Raw genomic sequence first — 18,039 nt, 5'->3', positions numbered from 1 at the left:
CAGGGGAGACACCAGAGTACACAACCAGCTGCAATGCTCAAATACCTCCCTCTGATCCTTCTACCATCATCCATTCTGCAAAGTGTCCAAGTTTCATTATGTACAACATGGAACACGACAGATTTGTTGGGAAAAATATATATATCAGGGCAAAATTCTGGAGTTACAGAAAATGGATATATTTTCAAAAGGTCCTTTGAGAGCTTAGGAACATCAGGTCTACTTTCGAGGAGCCTGAGGTCCATATGCACAAGAACATGCACGTGCCTACACCCAGTTAACTTCAGAAGCATGAATACCATTGCTGACCTAAGCTGACAGTAAAATCACTTCGTAAAATTTTACTCAGTATCTTAAACATAATTATTCCTTTCACAATATCATTTGCTTCCAAGCAAGTATAGTACACAATTCTATTAACCCCATCAAAGCTGTTAAAAATCAGTTGTTAAAAAACAGTATATCAAATAGAAAAATCACTGAGCTTAGATGCTATTACTAACATAACAGCTTGATGAATCCTGCCATGAAAAAAAAAAAGTTTTGGCAACTTTTTAATAAATTTAATTTTAATAAATTTAAATAACTTTTGAGAAAAAAAATTATGATCATATGGGAATCATGAAAATAAATACATAAATAAAGCTTTGGCTTATAAATAAATTAAATTTAAATCAACAATAATATTTAGGGATCATAAATAACTAAATAAACCCCTTATGCTTAGGTTTCACTTGAAATTTGCTCTAAGCTTTTTTAGGTTTCCTTCTTTGCACAAGACCCAGGAGATGTGGACCCACGTGAATGGAAACAAGATTTACATGACTCCCCATGATCAAAACCCACCATGTTTTATTCAATGTAATAAATACCAGCAATATTAATGTTTTGCCTGGTAGACAGTCTTACAATACTATAAGGATTTTATGAAATCATACCACTTTAGCCTAAATGATGATGCTTAACATTCTGTCTCAAAACCGCATTACTTTATATTCCTTGAGTTTCCCTCACAGCCAATGATTTTTCTTCTTCCTTGTTGTCAGTTCAATCTGCGAATTTAATTTGTACTAGCTTCTATAATGATACACTTCACTTTAATTTTACAGGTACATGTAAAGAGTTATTGGTTGGAGGTAGTTTGTCATACAAGCATATGAAAGTGAAATGCTAAAGGCATTCACAGGAGAGAAACACAGCCAGATACAGTGGCTTTTCCTCTGTTTGACCCAAGGGATCGCAATTCAGCCAGCATCTGGTAGAAGGACATTTTGAAAGATCGTGTTGAATATTGATAGACTGATATTCTGACACAGCATCTCCCATGGTAAGATAAAGCCACACCTGTGTATGTTGTAGAAAACCAAACCACTCTTGTCTTGTACATTGTTCATTTTGTTTATTAATTTTAACATCTGCTGTTTGTCCATTCTCCTTTTTCTCAGGGATGCATCAACCTAGCCTGGCTTGATCTTTATAAGGCCCAAACTGTGACCTCCTCTTAATTAGGTTCCTGCTTCTCATGCTATAGATTTCTTGACACCTCAGTTTCTGTCTGAACTGGCTGCTTACAGCTGCACAGCTGATTCCTGCATCAGGAGGCTGCCACTGCAGACACCTGTACAGGTGGCAACATTCTGGCTTGCTGGATAAAATTTCATCCTAAGTTACTTCAAGTGCACCTCTTTGGCTCAACTTTTTGCTCATTTGCTAATTGACATGAGCATTTTAATTAAGATGTGAGAAAAAAGGAGCAAGGGCAAAGCTGCATGCATTGAAAACATTAACTGCAGTTTCCAGGCTAGGAAATCCAGCACTTCCAGGCCTTCTGACACCATATGTTGTAGATGCTAAAGAAACAAAGATCTTTAATTATGTGGAGCCCCTGGTAGCCAGGCCATTAATACTCCATGGGTATGCAAAGTTCCAGCCTCATATTCTTCTATCACCAATAGAACTGCATAAATCCAGTCTGTTTCCATTGTCTTTTTATCACCTAAAGTTATAGTTTCCCAATTTTTCTTCCTCTCTACCCCTTATGCCCCTGTGCCCTCTGTCCATTTTGGCATTTGTATTTATCTCACAATGAAGACCCGCTCCTGAACACCATCTTTGGATGTTATCACAGCCCCATTTATCTCCACAGCATGGACAAGAGAACCAAACTCTCCCTTTGTTAAGCTCCTGGTGGTGGGAGGGATCCCCATTCAACTGAACTGCCATCCTAACACTGATCAAGGAATACCCCATAGGCAAGCAAACACTCAGTAAATGCTGAGCAGAATGAATACGTGATGGCAGATGGTGTGATATCAAGTCTTTGTCCATGTGGGGTTGGTACACAAAGTCTGAGCCTGGCGCGTTCCCACAGGAACACAGGGAGAACATTCAACTCCCTGAGAATGAATAGCTGAACAAATGAGTTATTAAGAATTTAACTACACAAGTCCCAAGAGAAAACCATTGAAGACTATTAAAAATGAATTAGAAATTGCTCCTTTATAGAGAAAAGGCACTAAGTACCAACATTGCAGGACCTCCCTGGATTAGAAGATCATGTTTATGGGCCACTGGGAAGTTTCTATTCCAGGAAGCCTGAGACAGCACTACTGAAAGAAGAATCCACTTCGTCTTCTGGAAAGTGCCAGACTTGGAGCAACACCCCCTGAAGTAACCTACCAATATCAGCCAAGTTCTTCTGGTTTAAAATGTTCTTACGAACATCAAAATCTGGCCCGTAATAAGCCACAGTTTAAGCAGCTCAGGAAACAGATCAACTTCTCTGATTCCGGAAGCAGTGCTTACTGGCTAGGCCAATCCCCCTGGGGTTACTGCTGTGTGTCAGCCTTGGGGGATGCCAGACATTTTGGGGCTGAAAAACCTGAAAGTGCACGGTGTACTGTCTGGTCCCTGGCACACTGCTTGCTATGTAGGCATCCGCAGAGGTACAAAAAAACCTAGCCCACGCCTTCAAAGACAGCTTTTCTGTAGAAATAGAATGAAAACACCTACACTATACATGGCACTTCTCTCCAGCCAGTGTTTTCTGGGAGAATGCATCATTCCAATACAGGCACTGTACTTATCTTTCCAACTTCTACTTTTCCTTTCACCTCAAAATACTTCTGCTTGAAAATGATATGTTACAGGAACATTTAATCACATTCTGCCACTACATTAAAGACCAAAACAAGCACTCTTTATGTAGTGGACTTCATGCCCTCTGTGTCACTGTTAATGGTTTTCTCTCTTGAATCGCCCAAATCTGGAACTCAAGGATCATCTAAGGATTTGTTTTGCTTTAGGAGTGGCTCAGGTTGTGATGGATTTCTGTATCTTACAACAGCTTCCTGAACAAGACACCTAGGCTAGGTCCACTGACAAATTTCTTTCTCTGTCCATTTTAAAGAATGTAAATTGAAGAGTACAGTGCCCTGTAGCTCATTTTTTTCAGGAACAATATGCAGACACTTCCAGCAAGTGCTTTTAATGGAAACTTCTTTGCCAAGTACTACCTCCTTCTTTAGTTGTGGTTTTGAGAAAGCACATTTGTTTGTGATGGGAACAGTAGAGGAGAACTTTCAGTCCTGTACACTTAATCACTGTATTCCCTGGCAGATTAACTAGAAGGGCTTTTTTTCCTCATGGGGGCTACACATGTAAACATTTAGTACTGACTTTATACCTGCCACCTGGGATGTTAAGATATAGTGAAACACCAATTAAAATAATTGAAAGTAATAGCACTAGACTCAGCAAGTTAATATCAAGGGCCAAAGAGATTTAAGCATAGCATAATCAGTTAAAAGAGGGGTTAAAATTATGAGATGACCAGAATAAAGGAAACAGAAAAAAGTGAAGCTCCCAGTTAGATTCCAGAGACTTTAAAATGGCCTGTGTTGCTAAACAAAAGATAGGCCATTTATTTATTTACTCAATTTAAATTGATTTGGAAAACTAGCAAGAGTATTGCAAAATAAAAACAGCATTAGAAAAGCCTACATTTTGATTACCTTGTGCTGCCATAATTTGTAGAAGTTCATTGACATTATGTGTGATGGGACTCAATAAACAAAATTAATATAACATGGCTACCACTCAACATTTCCATAACATTTTATGCTTTCACACTGCTTTGCAATATAAGTTTAATAAATTAATCTCCATAAAGTAGGCAAATCTGATTAGCCCTATTTTACAGATGAGTTAACTGAGGCTTGGCAGAAGTGATGTCACCCAAAGTAGCATAGAGAGTTGTGGGGAAAGAGTAGCAATGAGTAGAGCAGTTTGGGGCTACAAAGACCTTGCCACTTCTTCTGTCCAATTGCTGTGCAGGACTCCCTCATTCCTACTATACTGTAAAATTTAGAGATCTGTCCATCTGTCTGTTAGCATTTCATGTTCCATCAAAGCATCATTAATTAAGAAATATACACATATAATCTGCCTGAGAGGCCTTGTTTCTGTTGCACAAACAGAACCAGACCCTGAATCCCTCTAGCTTAGTCTGAGAAATTAACCTTGACAGAGGAAGAGGTCTCCTGAACTGCTCCAGCCAGTAGAAATCTAGACAGTCCCAAAGACACAAGAAAAGGAATAATCCCCAGATGAGAAGAGAGACGGGACTTGCAGCAACCCAACTCCTGCAGACCTTCGTCCCATCAGACATTATTGTGGGCCATGCCCTCCTTCACTGGAGGCACTTACACATGTTATCCTCTCACTGCTGGACTCTCCCACTGAAAAGCATGTTTGAAACAGTGGCAGCTGCTTTGTCAGTCTTCCACCCAACCACTGTGGCACCACCACTTTCTGGATTCATGAAGCTGTTTCATTTTTTTCCCCCGAAAGATTTGTTTTGCTATTGGCATTTATTTTGACTGTATATCATGTCACATCAGTTCAGTGGAAAGGAAAAAAGAGGATTCCTCTTAGTGATGGCATTTTCTGTTATGCTAGACCAGCTGCTGAGGAGATGCTATATTGAAAGGGAAAAAGAGGGTCCTTCTAACAGGCATTCAAAACACCTAAATTACTAATGTATGTAGAAAGACTTACCCCCATCCAAAGATACATTTCCAGATTTGCACCTTTTTCTACATGTACTAAAATTCTCTCCAAGCCTTCTGGATATAAAAATGTCAACCACTATTTATTAGTCCAAAAATGTGACAGAAATGTCACTCAGAAAGTAGAAGCAAAAAACCTGCAAAGAACAGGGTTTGTGAATAAGCACAACACAGACAAATCAGATCTGAGTGCACCTTGCAAAACTGGCTTGTCTGCTGGCTGTACAACACAAACCATAACAGGTGCATAATCAAGTAAGTGCATACCTATTTGCATCATCATCAGTCAGAAAAGCAAACAAGAAATAACAACATGGTCCTAAACTTTGTTTTTCTGACCCTTTTCCTCCTTCTAAAATTTACTACATTCTGTTATAGCAAAACATCTTTCAGCTGCTGCATTAGAGGAAGGTAAAATGTGTGATGCACACTAGTTCAATAAAAGTGACTTCTAGGAGCACAAGGACACTAAACCACTTGTTTTGCCTAGATTTTCCTGTACTCATGTACCAGGTCATTTGGTTTTATGACATCTTAACTGTTACACACAATTAGTTACATACAATTGGGGCTTCACCTATGGCCCAAAGGGACAAAATAGAACGAAGTAGATCCAAAATCTTCCTTCACTTGAAAGACCCCTGCTTTATGTAGAGCAGGTGATTTACTGGGGAGCTGACAGAACTTGTGCACAGAGGAATGGAGTACTTGAACATGCAGCAGGGATAAAATACCACTATAAAACCAAAGCTTACTTCCATCCAATCTACCCTCTCTTTAGATTTGACTGCTGACATTGGTACAAGACAGTATCTATTTGACAAACACCTTGGTCATGGAATCTCACTGGAATGATAGTAAACGAAGAAAAATGTTACTGGAGAAATGCCAGTAGAATGTTACAGTTGCTGATGCACTTAATACACACATATAGACAAATATACATTAGTCTAGATCAGACAACCACCACTGTCACTTTTTTAACATGTTAAAATCTAAAGTACGAGTTTTAGGGTAGTCTGAAATCATGGTATACCATATATATGAAATTCCTTTCTAGTATCTTCAACACAAAAAAGGCAGAAGTGAAAAGCTGTATCACAGATAGAGCAGAATAGAGACAGACCGGGCCATTCACCGGACAATTGAAGCAAAGGTCACTGCAAAAGAGAATTTACTTCATTAGAGCCCAAAGTGAAGAAGTATAAATGGCTGGGACTAGCAAAGCAATGGAAAAAAAAGAACAGATTGGATCTACTGCCCCCATGGGAAAGAACTTACCTCGAAATATCTCATTTGCTGGAAGCGCTCTGATCTGGAAAGAAACTGTTCCACTCAGACGCAGGAGACCAGACCACCACTCGCACAACAGACTGCTGAAAAGAACTTCTTATCCATTGACCTTCGGTCAATTATTTCAATAAAGAAGCAAAGGTAGTCTCTGAGTCTAGAGCCAGTATTCAGCTACATGAGTTACAGTCAGAGAGGTTTAGGGAGACACTTTGCTCATCTGCTAATTTTTTTTTTTTAATTTCACAAAGAGATTGGTTCAATTCAGAGGATCAGGAACTGTTTGTTAGGAGTCAGGCCAATCCAGTTATTTTTCCACTTTCCTGCAAATTTTGGAATCTGCACTTCTCATTTTTTTCAGACCATGCTAGAGTTTGGTTCAAGCTAATCTCTAGGACATCACTTTTGCTCTTTTATAGTTCCCTATAACATACACGGGCCTTGTTTATTTATTTGTTTTGATTTCTCTGTCCCTGGAAGCCAACAGCAGTTCCCCGATGATCAGCTGAGAGGCATGACTGCCCCTCAAAAGGCTGGGAGAAGGATTGCTTTGGTTTTTCTACATGATGAAACACAAAAAGAATAAAGGTTTGAAGTTTGTCTGTTAGGATAATCTTTTCTTGAGGAGCTTATGGAATTAAGGACATACTCACTGAAAACAGCATTTTAAATGTCTATTCACGACCTGCAGCAATTGTTAACATATTCTAAATCAATTTATGACTTAAAGCTACAGCAAGCAAAAATGGCTTGAGTGAACTGAAAACATCTCAAAACAGTCTGCTCCTCCCTTCAGTCCAGAATAAATGCATCCTGTAGTACATTGTTGGATTGGAAAGGTAGTACCAGATGACTCAAAAAGAAAATAAACCCAAACAGTGCTTATTGCTTTCTTGAATCTTTTGATTACCTAATGTAAAATATGCTTTACGTGTTGAAAGTGGCACAGCAAGCTAAGTAACTGATCCTCACAATGTGGGACAGGTCAGTAGTATCACATTGAGACAGACAGGTTAATATTAAAACTCAGAAATACCTCACTGCCTCAAATGGCATCCTGGATCCTTCTGTCCACGTCTTAAAGGCTTCAAAACCAAATACTCTAATTTTTAATGTAATGAAATGATTTGATTTGGTGTTTTAAAAGCAGCTCTAAGAATCTCTGAGTGGCCTTTGAAAGAGAGAGAAGGCTGCATTCTTCTTTCAGTACACCCATCCTGCTAATCAAAGTTACGGAAGTCATAACATTTGTCTTGCTACTTTGTTTTCAATTATGTTCTCAATGCAACTTGACCCATACAACTTTTGGTACTTATCAGTCTTGAATACCAGGCCACTTATTTCTGAAGGCTGAAAATTGCAACTGACAGTTCATTGTAAACAAATTTGTGCCAGGCAATTATGAGATGAACACTTCTCCTTTTAACTCATGACAAGTGTTTTTTTTTGCTCCCTCCAGGCAAAGTGTTAAAGTGCTGCTCTGCTTCTACCACCAACTCTGAAGTGACACTGCAGGATTCCAGTTTTGATTCCATCATTTATTAATTTGTCAGTTTGAAAAGAAAGATATTTTGCTAAACCCCAAGCTCCTTCTGGAGCCTCTTCAACACTTGTATCTTTTCACATATCTTTCGCAGCAATCCTGTCACTAGAGGATGGTACTGCTGACAGTGTACAATAAACAGACTCCAGCTCATCTTCCCATGGTTGTGCCACTTCTGCAGCACTCACCACATTCAAACTACAATCACTATAACACCAAACCTGGGCCAATCCACTGGTGAGGAAAGTGCTCTTTTCAGACAGCTCAACACCAAGCCAGGCCAGGGGAAGTGGCTGCAGAAGTGGCTGAGCAAGTGCACTGGAAGAGGATGCATAAAATTCTAAACCAGCAAATTCTGCAGAAAACTAAGACTGACACAGTATCTCGGGATTGACTGCAGGGATTTGAAGGATTTGATCCAAGAGAAACTGCTGCAGAAGCTGTTAAAACAGGGCCTTTAGGGACCTCCAGTTCTGTCTGGACCATCTTTCCCTGAACTTGTTGGCTCCTGGCTCCTCACCTCAGTCTCGCTCTGCCTCAGAGTGCTTTAAGTCATTTTAGTGTTTGTCTTCTTCTCATGTGCTTGGTCTTCAAAAAGCTTTTTCAAGCACACTTTCTTTCAGCCACAACTAACATCATAATGGAGCCCTGCTCTCGGTTGCTCTTCAGGCATTATTATGTGTAGTCACTCATCAACATGGGTACTGATAACATAATGCTTACAAATGGACTTGTAAGTTTTAAAAACACAAGGAATGGCATAATTTAGAAGACAGTGTTCAGCCCATTTGCTGGTCTAAAAGGACATCTCTTTAAAAAAAAAATAAATGGAAACATCATTATTGATCTTTTGCATTACAAAGCCTAAATTTCCACTTAAATTGCAGGTGGTCATTTTATTTCAGGAGGAATTTTCCACATTGTACAAAATTGAGCTGAATGGTTCAATGTAGACAGTGATTATTAAAAAAAAAAAGAAAAGAAAAAGAAAAAAAAGCAACCACATTATTTCCAATTTAGACTTGGCAAACATAAAACAACCAGAAAGATATATGTGGATCCACACACGTAGACTAATGTACATTATCGTCTTTGGCCTCCATCCTCTCACATGCACTATTTGCGCTGGGATTTACTGAATCTCTGCTTTTCATATCTTGGTGAAAGCAGAGCTATCATTTTTAACCTCTGAGACAACACTTAGTGAAGCTATTCCCAAGATAACATTCACATTTTCACACTAAAAACACGCAGTGATTTTCATTAACTGATTAGACAAACACACTCATTTGCTTAGTCCTTGTCTTTTCCATTCATTTAAGTATCTGCTCTTATGATATATCACCGTCCAAACAGTGCTACCATTTAACTTCGATTGATTCAGTTCTATTTTAGATTCCTGTTACCTGAATACCTTTTGGTGAACTGCCTGGTACTGGTAATCACTAAATAACTCTGATACTATCAGTCTCCTCACGCCACCACCCTCTCTGGCACTATCAGTACACCAAGCAATGCAAAATCCTAATGAGAAGGAAGCAACGAGTAAGAGAAAAGTAAAAATACTGACAGCATTCTGTGGGAATACTCCTATGTATGGGTACAACATAGCATTGGGAATATTAATGCCACATATGTGTTTTTGTATATAAATGCTAAAAAATTAAAAATGGGGTCAAAAAACCACAGAACATCAGAGAATTCATTTAGCATATGAATCATTTTATGCCCCATAACAATCTGAAGTTATAAACTACACACAGGCTGAAACTGTGACTTCAAAGAATTATAAGAAATTCTGTCTCTGACAGCACACTTGGTTTCCAAATCTGGGTAATGCCAGCATGCACTTCATTCTTCAACAGATAATGAAAAGTGTGGGTTTTATCAGCAAAAGTGACATCACCCTACAGTGCTGGAGCTAGGCACATGCTGCTAACTCAAGACAGGGTATTGACAGGAAACTGCTGTGACAGATTTGTTTCCCCAAGAAAATATGACAACAAGGTGAAAATATCAAGCATAGCCTGATACAGGGGAGTAAGGAAAACAAGAGAAGGAGAAAAAAAAACCCAAAACAAACAAAAAACAACCCAAGAACAGGTCCAAAGAATTGGGAAGTGTTCACATGCTCCACTAAGTTTTCTATTTTAGGCATATTTGTGTTCTTTTTTTTTTTAATTTGCTTTTATTACTCAAGAGGCTTTGGTTACAGCTAAGACTGCTTTACTCAGCACTCATTGTATTTCATCTTCTTTCATCTAAGGATAAAAAATTCTGCAGCAAATGCATTGAAGGATTTAACTCTAATGCAGCTTCTCCCATGACTGCTTAAAAACTCTTCGAAATGCCGGCTTGTAGTTTTTCCTGATTAGCCTCTCAACTGTAGATCAAGGGAACTTTCCCCACCACTTTCCAGTTTCTGGTGCTGGAGCTTCCCTTCCAGTCACTCTGAATCCTCATCTTCATCCTTACCTTATTGAATGTGACCCAGCTGGAGGGTCCAGAGCTAAAGGGATGCTCCTCTCCTACAGGGAAAAAAAGAACCGCTCCACTAACTATGCAACATAAGTCAGAACCAAAAGGCACAGAGAAGTACAGGCCTTCTATGCATTAAACAAGATGATGACCCATGAGATCAACTAATTTGGGCTGCAGAAATGCTTCAACTGGGCAATACAAGCAGACACAGTAATTAGTAATTTGCTCAGTCCAAGAGCTGAGGAAGCAGATGGCACAGTTGAAGTTGGGGAATCCCAAGAAGCGGGGCTGCAAGTTAACTGTGCTACAGACGGAGAGACATCAGAGCTGGCCCCACATCCACAGCTCAGGCCCAGATGGATTTATTCACTCAGAAACAAGACTGCTGAATGCAATGTCACCGTTTCCAGGGCCAGCTTGGCTGTCCCAGGCAGCGCTGGGTGTTAACAAGTCCTTGCAGACTTGAGCTGGCTCTGCTATGCAAAGCAGTCCCTGGCAAGTCTTGGCATCAGCCCCTATCAGCCACAGGGTGATCAGAAATTGTCTGCTGTTTGAGGTGCCTCTGTCTCCAGAGCCACAGGTAATAAGAGAGCTGGCTATATACTCAGTTCAGCGTACTGCTACTTTCCTTTAACAGCTCAACTGGGGAACAGAAATGCTCCTGACCACAGGGAATGTTACGATCCCTCTTAGAAGCCTTTCTTCCAGGTTCTTTAAATATTTTTTAAAACACCATTTTAAAATAAAAAATACGTACAAGAATATAACTGAAAAATGGTTAAAACATGATCACAAGCACTTCTACTCTGCTCTGTGCTTTGAAAGCACCAGAGTGATAACCATGCTTGTACCGTGTCTTCAGCAAACTAGCAACTGAGAGGAACACATATATTAAACAGTAGTGACCAAATCCTACTGCTCTTAACCCTTTTTGAAGGCCTCTTGTAGAACAGGTCCAAGGGTGAGATTAGCCCAGCTGTCTGGGCAGATGAAATGCCATCTGTGCAATGAAACTAAGCCTTTCATGCCTGGGGCCTGAGTAGTAAGTAACAGTTGTGCAGAGCAGGAGAGTTTTCTGCCTAGAAATTTTGTGCTTACCATAATGTGGAGCCTGCCTTCCCTCCTTGCCCACATGATTTATATGCCACCTTAGAGAAGGGAGGTCTTATGCCTTCCTGAGAAATAACTACATCTTTCTACACCTTGATAGATTCATATTAATCACACAGCTTAGGATTTTCTGACAGTAACATGTGAAAAATAATTACATGCCTGCAGGCTAGGTGAAAATAAAAGGGATTAATAGGCAGTACCTGCCCCCTGGGCTGCGTATTTACTTTCCCTGCTTTGCCCAAACAAAATATAGAATCACTCAGATTCATGCACATGCAAGAGTGAGACTACAGCTAAACAAATAACATAGTTTTGCATAATCCCCCAAATGTACCAGTAATGCCTATCAAAGTAGGTAAATGAAGAAAACATAAAAGGTAAACATACAACATCCATTTATTTGTTCTAATTTGACCATTCCAAGTTTCTTACTGGTTGATTTCCAAGTTTGACTCAGGTATGGTTCAGCCACAAAGACTGCAAGTGCAGAAGCATTAACAGTCCCCATACTGAAAATGCTTGGGTTAACTGAAACCAAAGTTTGCTACCCCTTAAAGAAAACACATCGATTCTTTTTGTGCCTTTAGACCTAAAGGCTCAGGCTAAAGTCTGTCTTTCCTTGCTTAAAACTTAAATACACGTTACTAGAGTAAAAGAAAACCTTTTGAAAATGAAAGTAAATTAAATCTGCCAAGGGACAGATCTATTTTGCACTCTGGCAATTTTCCTGAGGTTTTACATTTAATGTTTATTGTTTAACTTCATAAAATTGAGTAACTAGCATTACAGCACCTCAAACGCCTGAGAGAAACAGTCCATTAAAATATGAAGCATTTGTTAATAAAATAGTCAGAACACACAACAATTCCCCATAAGCTCGTGTAGTTTTAAGGCTAGTAAACATTTATAATGATCATCAGGAAACCTGAGTTTTCTTCAATGTTTCATTACACCACTTAGAATCATAGAACCACAGAATAGTTAGGGTTGGAAGGGACCTTAAAGATCATCCAGTTCCAACCCTCCTGCCACAGGCAGGGACATCCCCCTAGATCAGGCTGCCCAATGCCCCATCCAACCTGACCTTGAACACCTCCAGGGATGGGGCATCTACAACTTCCCTGGGCAACCTGTGCCAGTGTCTCACCACTCTCATGGTGAAGAAATTCTTCCTAACGTCTAGTCCAAATCTGCCCTCTCCAGGGTCTTAACATCACAGTTAAGAAAAAAGTTAAAGAGAGAACTTAAAATATGGCCAAATTGTTTCACAACCTTCCAGGGGTTTGTAGAGTGAAGATGCAAGGAAATCCTGGCCATAAAACCACAGCCTTCCTACTTATTGATGCTGCTTTCTGCTATGCCAGTCAAGGAAGCACAAGCAGAGGAGTTTCATCAAGCACCAGGCGCAATAGAAGAATGTCACAGTTTAAAAAGAGAAAACAAGCATTTCAACTTTAGGTTATGTTGCGCTCCAGCTACTGGTGAACATTTTGAGGAAAAAAGGCACCAAATACATTAAAAAGCATGATTTTTATTCTCTGCTTGGTGATCTCCAGACTGATGTGCAGTACCAATACGATGAGAAAAAATTCTTACCTGTACCTTGCCAATGATGGACCAACCCAACCCTGATAGCTGCCATTAGTTCCTTTTAGGTTAGTAGCTTCATCGGTTTTCCATCATTGATTCATCCAGTGAACTGAAAGTTTTGTCTTCAATGAAAACACACTACCAAACATTTCATTTTCTTTGCTATATAGCAAATATCTGCTAAAGATGAGGAATTGATCACAATTCCCATTTCCAGGACATCAGTCATCACAGTCTTGATCATCTTCACAGTCATCAGACAGATGTCTTTTCTTCCTCACGAGTTTCCAAGAAACAATATTGCACAGGGCACAAACAGAGCACAGAAAAAGAAATCACATGTTCTCACTGCAAGTTTAAAGTCGTAGACCTAGAGGAGGAGAAATATATCCTCTTCAGTTGACCAAAGACACAGGCTGAAATGTCTCCAACATCAAGGCCCACAAGATTGTCAAGCCCAATTAACAGATTCCCTGCATGTCTTTGGTTTGGAAGTCAAAACTGACATTTTTTTTAAAGGTCTTAATTCTCAGAGGTCTGCTGCTCTTCAGCCTTCTGGGGAAAAAAGGTATCAGTCTTTTTAGTGTCAGCAGTATTTAACAAGTTAAGCTACGAGCTCATTCCTGGTGTCTTTAGAAGACATGAGTCCTACTCATTATTGATCTCCCTGTAGAAAGTTATTTCTTTTTCTTCTTTCAGGTTTATTGTATATAGCAATTGCTACAATTGCTTTTATCATTCCTCCTGGAGTCATATCAGGTTAACTCACTTGGCTGAATGCACTTCCTTAAATACGGCTCACATTTGAAGGTCTTCTTTGAACATAGGCTGGACAGAAATTCAGGATAAAACCAGCAAAACTTCAGAAAGTTTTAGATTCAGAATAGGTTGTCTTAGCAACAGGGCAATTGTTTTTCAGAAAATTACAATCTTGCATTGTGGAATCTATACTTAATTGCAAATGCAACCTTAGCCAACCCTAATTTGCTTTGTGCATCACACTTTAATTTTTTATAAAAGATGATATTTCTCCATCTGAAAGCAATTTTCATTAAAATGACCTTGGCCTGAAATCTGATCTTCAAATTATGAAAACTTTTATTTAAAAAACTCACACTCAGTAGCATAAATGGCCAGTAAGTCTCCCCACGGAAAACTAGGTAACTTCTCAAGAATAACCTCTAACTCAGTATAGTTTTTCTATAAACCATTTGGCTAGGACTCTTCGTGATCTACAAAATTTGTTTGAGCACTGAAGATAATGTTTTGGCTCCATTTCTGAACAAGTATTAAATATGAAAATAAATGATACATTTCAGGGACATATTGTCTCCCATCTAGAATTCACCCTGAAATTAGCCAGGGACTTCACATTTGAAGTTTGTAAGTGAATGTAAATCAGGTTCAGTGTGAATATGATATTAAAACGATGATTTAAAGACACTTCAAAGGATAGTTGAAAGCTGATTAATCTAAATTTTGTTTTATGTCTTTTTCCTTTGTTCAGTGAAAGCCATCACAGCTTCCTGCAGTTGCTGCTACAGGAGAGTTTTTCAAGAATATATTTCTCTTTGCTAAATTTTGCAGTTAAAAAGAACATAATTACACAAGTAGTATAAAGTAGTATGGGCTGTGGCAAGTTTTCTCTTCCAGACATACTTGCAGCTTGCAACCAGCACATCAGCATATTTTAAGACAGATTTACCAGTAACATTCTCCTCTCTATCCATCTCTGCAGCCTTCTCACTGTCACCTGCTGGAGCCATATGCATGCTCCAGCTATTTGAGAGAGAAGTTCAATATAGTACAGCCCCATCCTGCGTGTTGTCTGTGTCTCCAACAATGCTTTCTCATTAGAAAGACTTTTGTGACTAGGTCAGGAGGCTTTAGAGCACTATGTATTCTACACATAGTTGTTCATAAGGGTATATTTCATAACTCTTATGTTCAATACCACCATCATGGGGTCCTTGTCTGATCTCCACCCACAGTAGAGACATCAGAATTTCACCTCGTGGTAACTTGCTTTGAAGTCACTGACTTAATGGGTTATAGCAAAACATGATCTTTCAGAAAATATCTGAATTTGGGTAAGAGATCTTTTCTCTCTGCTAAGCTTATTTAAAAAAAAAAACAACCCATGGTTGTGCTTTTTCTTTATCCTTGTCACAGAATCAAAGTATTATTTAGGTTGGGAAAGACCTTTAAGATCACTGAGCCCAACCATAAAACTAACACCGCCAAGTCCAACACTAAACCACATCCCCAAGTGTCACACCTACATGTCTTTGATATACCTCTGAAATTGGACGCAGAAACTTTTCCCCTTTTGTTACTACTTGTAATAGTATTTAAGAAAAACTGACCACACTCTGTTTTTCTGACCTAATTAATAAAGGAAAGAAACCTGTAGGCTTGCATTGGCTTTGGATTCTCTTCTTCCAGAGGGAAATGTGCTACCCAGTACTTAGAATCATAGAATCGTGGAATCATATAATTATTAAGTCTGGAAGGGATAGAATCATAGAATAACTAGGTTGGAAGGGACCCACTGGGTCATTGAGTCCAACCATTCCTAACACTCCCGAAAACATGCCCCTCAGCAACTCATCCACCCATCCCTTAAATACTCAACCACCTCCCTGGGCAGCCTGTTCCAGTGCCCAATAAAACTTTCCGTGAAAATTTTTTTCCTGATGTCCAGCCTGAACCTCCCCTGGCGGAGCTTCAGGCCATTCCCCCTTGTCCTGTCCCCTGTCACTTGGGAGAAGGGGCCAGCTCCCTCCTCTCCACAACCTCCTTTCAGGTAGATGTAGAGAGCAATAAGGTCTCCCCTCCACCTCCTCTTCTCCAGGCTAAACAACCCCAGCTCTCTCAGATGCTCCTCATAAGACTTGTTCTCCAGCCCCCTCACCAGCTTCGTTGCTCTTCTCTGGACACGCTCCAGAGCCTCAACATCCTTCTTGTGGTGAGGGGCCCAGAACTGAACACAGTACTCGAGGTGCGGTCTCACCAGTGCCAAGTACAGAGGGAGAATAACCTCCCTGGACCTGCTGGCCACACCGTTTCTGATACAAGCCATGATGCCATTGGCCTCCTTGGCCACCTGGGCACACTGCTGGCTCATGTTCAGTCAGCTGTGAATCAACACCCCCAGGTCCTTCTCCTCTAGGCAGCTTTCTAGCCAGACTTCTCCTAGGCTGTAGCACCACATAGGGTTGCTGTGCCCGAAGTGCAGGACCCGGCATTTGGCCTTGCTAAAGCTCATGCCATTGGTCTCAGCCCAGCTGTCCAGCCTGTTCAGATCCCTTTGCAGAGCCTCCCTACCCTCCAGCAGATCCACACTTCCACCCAGCTTAGTGTCATCCGCAAACTTGCTAAGGGTGCACTCAATGCCTTCATCCAGGTCATTGATAAAGACATTGAACAGGGCTGGACCCAGTACTGAGTCCTGGGGAAGACCCACTTGAGACTGGCCTCCAGCTGGAGTTAACTCCATTGACCACCACTCTCTGGGCCCGGCTATCCAACCAGTTTTCAACCCAGGAGAGTGTGTGCCTGTCCAGGCCAGAGGCTGACAGCTTCTGAAGCAGAATGCTGTGAAAAACTGTGTCAAAGGCTTTACTGAAGTCCAAGATGACTACATCCACAGACTTTCCCTCATCAAGTAGTCGAGTCACTTTGTCATAGAAGGTGATCGGGTTAGTTTGGCAAGACCTGCCTTTCATGAACTCGTGTTGACTGGGCCTGATCATCTGGTTCTCTTGCATGCGCTTCATGATAGCACTCAAGATCACCTGTTCCATGACTTTCCCTGGCACTGAGGTCAGACTTACAGGCCTGTAGTTCTTTGGATCCTGCCTGCAACCCTTCTTGTAGATGGGCACAACATCAGCCAGCCTCCAGTCCAGTGGAAGATCATCTAGTCCCAACATGCCTGCCACAAGCAGGGACATCTTCCAGTACAAAAGGTGGCTCAAAATCCAGCCTGGCTTTTCAAATCTCCAGGGATGGGGCATCCATGACTTCTCTGCGCAGGTTCCAGCAGCTCACCACCCTCATAGTAAAAAATTTCTTCCTAATATCTAATCTAAATTTCCCCCTTTTCAGCTTAAAACCATTACCCCTCATCCTATCTCTGCACTCCCTGATAAAGACCTCCTCCCCAGCTTTCCTCTAGCCCCCGTTAGGTACTGGAAGGCTCCTATATGGTGTCCCCAGAGCCTTCTCTTTCCTAGGCTAAACAAGTCCAACTCTCTCAGTGTGTCCTTGTATGGGAGGTGCTCCAGTCCTCTGATCATCTTTTTTTTCCTTTCCCTTGACTCAATGTACTTCATGGTCTCTTTACAACAAAAAGAAGCAAACTTCAGCAGATTTTTTTCCCCTCCTCTGCTATGTTTTCAGAAGCCTGTGCTGCTCTAGGTGTCATCCACAGTCTCGTGCTGTACAGCTAAGTGCACGAAGGGTAATTTTACCATGTGTCTTCTATTCACTTACTGATCACATAGCAAGTGGCATGTTTCAGAGAGACCATGAGAGCTCTCTGACCTGCAAGGCTGAGTGTTCACGCACAGCTACACCATGCATAACACCGGTGAATATCATGTCATTTGTCCAATTTTTACTGATACTGCAGCTGAATACTAAAAAGAAGTCAAGAAATCACCTGCTTTTGTTTGCAATGTATGCATACAAAAGCATATAGGTCAAGAGTCAATACCATGAATACATCATATAGAAATGCAAAGTGCAGAGCAGGCCAAATTATAAATTATAATTCTTCTAATTTAAAATGTTTCGATCCTCAAAAAGATCTGACAGAAACAGAATGCAGTGAGACTTTACTAAAGGGATAAGTTCCCTCAATACAGAAGGCTTTTTTCCTGCTCAAGCTTCTTTCGTTATTAGTGCTGAAGCATCTTGGTCAGCTGTATCACAGTTCTGATCACATGC

At 40.4% G+C, this 18,039-nt stretch overlaps 1 protein-coding gene across 2 annotated transcripts in view; it reads right to left on the bottom strand.

Moving 5' to 3' along the window:
* The window catches only part of FARS2 (phenylalanyl-tRNA synthetase 2, mitochondrial), a 248,212-nt gene that overhangs the window by 31,002 nt on the left and 199,171 nt on the right, over window positions 1–18,039 (bottom strand). The window contains exon 8 of one of the 2 annotated variants that reach the window (XM_054059316.1): window positions 13,135–13,456. The exons of the other annotated variant lie outside the window; for it this stretch is intronic. Within the exon in view, the coding sequence (XP_053915291.1) occupies window positions 13,432–13,456 (25 nt within the window). The 3' untranslated portion in view covers window positions 13,135–13,431. Of the gene's footprint in view, window positions 1–13,134; window positions 13,457–18,039 lie in introns of those variants that run through there. 2 annotated transcript variants of the gene reach the window in all.

The sequence above is a fragment of the Cuculus canorus genome, chromosome 2, assembly GCF_017976375.1.
Source record: "Cuculus canorus isolate bCucCan1 chromosome 2, bCucCan1.pri, whole genome shotgun sequence".
NCBI classification, from domain to species: domain Eukaryota; kingdom Metazoa; phylum Chordata; class Aves; order Cuculiformes; family Cuculidae; genus Cuculus; species Cuculus canorus.
The sequence above is the reverse complement of the archived record's forward strand: the minus strand, read 5'-3'. Positions and strand labels throughout refer to the sequence as shown.